Genomic DNA, 3114 nt, shown 5'->3' on the forward strand with positions numbered 1-3114 from the left:
CAACATATCAACAACAATATTGAAATATGTTTACAAAAAATACACAACTATAGTTTTTTAATTCATGTTAATTTTTAGTCAACCAAAAATGATTTAATGTCTTATGAACACGTTTAAGTGAGTCGCAAGTAAAATCCTAAAATTTGTGTAAACTGTTATATTCTTTTAATTTTACTATTATTTTTAAAACTTTTAGTTTGATGTTACATTTTACACATTGTAAAGTTACCACTTTTAATATTTTAGGCTGTTTTTAAATCACCAGTGTAGCAATAAACGGTAAAACCCAATACACCAACTGTTGTTATCAAATTAATGAAAATTACTATTTAATAATTATATCAAAATGTAGTTTTTTTGTTAATTTTTTTTAAAAATTTATGTTCAGAACGAATTTAAATTATTAATTTATAGATTAATAATAATTTATTAATAGTTTAATTTTTTAGGTTTATTTGTGACTTTATTTTACTATTAATATTTAGTTGTTATTAATTTCTTATATAGTTTTAATAAATGAAAATATTCGTTTTATAAAATGTTATTTGATTGTTTTTGACAAAATGTACTATTTCATAATATATCATTTAATACATAATTTAATACATAATTATATTATTGTGGGTTAAACATTAGTTAAGTTATTGTTAATTTTATTATATTGTTATAATAAATTTGTATGATTTATTATATTATGTATTTACTATAACAATTAACCAGTTGTTAATAGTTTCAAAACTTAACGTTTTTACTATCAAACTATTTTAGTATTCTAAGGATGAGGTGAGTTTTATTTTAATTTGCCAAAATTTTTTTAGTGCAAAAAAACAAATTTTTAAAGGCATGTCTAAAGTTTAATTTAAATGAACGAGAAACGAAAAATTGTATTTATAATTTTAATATTACAACAATTAATAATTAATTGATAAAATATAAATATATAGTAAGTGTAATAACAATTTTGTATCAATCTAAAGCAAACAGTTGTTGATTAATTTGTGAACCCTATTATGAATTTCTAATCCCATAAAAAATTAACTTTGTTGATTACACTAGTTACATTGATTACACTTATCATTTTATTATAAATAAATAATAATATATCAAGAATTGCACATTGTGTAATATTCGAACTAATAATATTTATACACACAATCAAATAGTTTGTAATTAAATGACAGAACAATTACTGAGTGATAATGTTGGAATCTTTAACATTGGTTCATTTAAAACCAAAATCGGATATGCTAATAAAGAAGCACCTGAAGAAGTGTTTAAAAGTGTTGTTGGATACTTAAAATGTGTGTATTATGGTTGTGGGCAGGCAATAAGAGATACTTATGTTGGTAAATATTTTATTCACAATTGTTATTCAATGAATTTGAAATATCCAGTCCAACGTGGTTTAGTTAGTGACCGAGATAATTTTGATTATATTGTTCATTATAGTATTTTTGATTGTTTGATCGAATATTCATAAGAATCACCAGTTTTGTTAACAGAATCAATAAATTACACCAAAACAACAAGAAAAAATCTTTGTATGACTATGTTTGAAGGGTTTAATTGTCCATATTTTTGTCTTGTTTCGCAGCCAGTATTATCATTGATGTCGACTGGTCAAAGTACCGGTTATTGTGTTGAATGTGGTGATGGAATAACACAATTTGTACCAATTTATGAAGGTTCATAAATTGAAAAGGGTGTGTCGTGTTTAGAACTTGCTGGTCAAGACGTTCACGATTCAATCGAGAAAATTGCAAACCAAAAGGGATTTACTTTTAAAGAATTTAATGAAAGATTAATTCTTGATGAAATAAAAGAAAATATGTGTTACGTTGCTCAAGACTTTGAAAAAGAAAAGGAAAAAGAAGCAAACGAACTCGAAAAGATATACAAACTTCCTGATGAAAGAGAAATCAAGCTTGGTGCCGAAAGATTTGAATATACTGAACAATTATTCAATCCAAATAAATATGGAAAAGATATGAATGGTATTGCTGTTCAAGCTAATGATTCTTTAATGCATAATGAACCAAATCTAAGAACTGAATTGTACGGAAATATTGTGTTGGCTAATGGAAGCACAATGATGCCTGGCTTTGTCGAAAGATTTAACACCGATCTTACAAAAATTGCACCAGAATCTAGGAAAATAAATGTAACTGCACCACCCAATGGAGATATTGCTGTATATATGGGTGGCAAAAATCTTTGCAAGTTTGTCAACTTTTAAATCTGCTTGTGTGTCATTAAAAGATTATGATGAATGTGGACCAGATATCATCAACAGAGTTTGCCCATAAAACATTTCTGCTTTTTGTTTATTTCAAATATTCGCAATTAATACAAACAGAATTAATAAATATTGAATATAATATAATTATATTAATATATATAATATGTATAATATGAATGTTAACTAGAATTTGATTAATATTACATTTATTAATTTGTTATTAATGCACTATTTTATAAACTGTAACTTTTTGAAACTGATAAAACAGTTAATATATAAACAAAAATATCAAATCAAGTTTAATAAAGTATTTGAGTTTGTTAAGTGTTCTGTATGTTATTATTTTGGATACATATACTCTATAAAGCATAACAATATAACGTGTGTTATCAATACAAAATCAAAGTACCATTTAACGTTTGTTATACACCACAAGTTATAAATTGAAATACTGAGCATACTCATTTTTACCCACAATAATAGCATCGTGTGAAATTCATCAAAGTTGGAATTTTCAAATTTCATAAAAAGAAAATACAACATTTTGGATTTGGTGTGGTAATACACTTTTTGAGCGAAACTGTTTATGCTGTTATTTGTGTCACCAAACAAATCTGCTAATAATAAACAGAGAACAACCGACGAAATGACAAAAGGCAAAATTAAATACATTTTAATCACATTAATAACACCATAACTGAACACTCCCAATAACAATGTAGTAAGAGAAAATATACTCAATTTATATGTATATGAATCATATGTTCCGATCATATTATTGTACACAGCAAATAATATAAAACAATCGATAAGTGCGATAGCCTCATATTTGCACATTTCAACACACCAAATAAAGTCATATTCATTGGAGTGAT

At 25.0% G+C, this 3114-nt stretch overlaps 2 protein-coding genes across 2 annotated transcripts; both read left to right on the forward strand.

Annotated features, from left to right (window-relative positions):
* Window positions 1-1174: 1174 nt before the first annotated feature.
* Window positions 1175-1693, forward strand: EIN_472000 (actin, putative; the record flags this gene model as incomplete). The annotated part of the gene is made up of 2 exons (XM_004255303.1): window positions 1175-1448; window positions 1482-1693. The coding sequence occupies 2 exons, from the start codon at window positions 1175-1177 to the stop codon at window positions 1691-1693; spliced, it is 486 nt and encodes a 161-aa protein (XP_004255351.1).
* Window positions 1694-1828: 135 nt separating this feature from the next.
* Window positions 1829-2236, forward strand: EIN_472010 (actin, putative; the record flags this gene model as incomplete). Its single annotated transcript, XM_004255304.1, has 1 exon — window positions 1829-2236. One exon carries the CDS (start codon window positions 1829-1831, stop codon window positions 2234-2236), a length of 408 nt encoding a protein of 135 aa, XP_004255352.1.
* Between the last annotated feature and the right edge of the window lie 878 nt (window positions 2237-3114).

Source organism: Entamoeba invadens (assembly GCF_000330505.1).
Source record: "Entamoeba invadens IP1 unplaced genomic scaffold scaff_1105074725841, whole genome shotgun sequence".
NCBI classification, from domain to species: Eukaryota; Evosea; order Mastigamoebida; family Endamoebidae; genus Entamoeba; species Entamoeba invadens.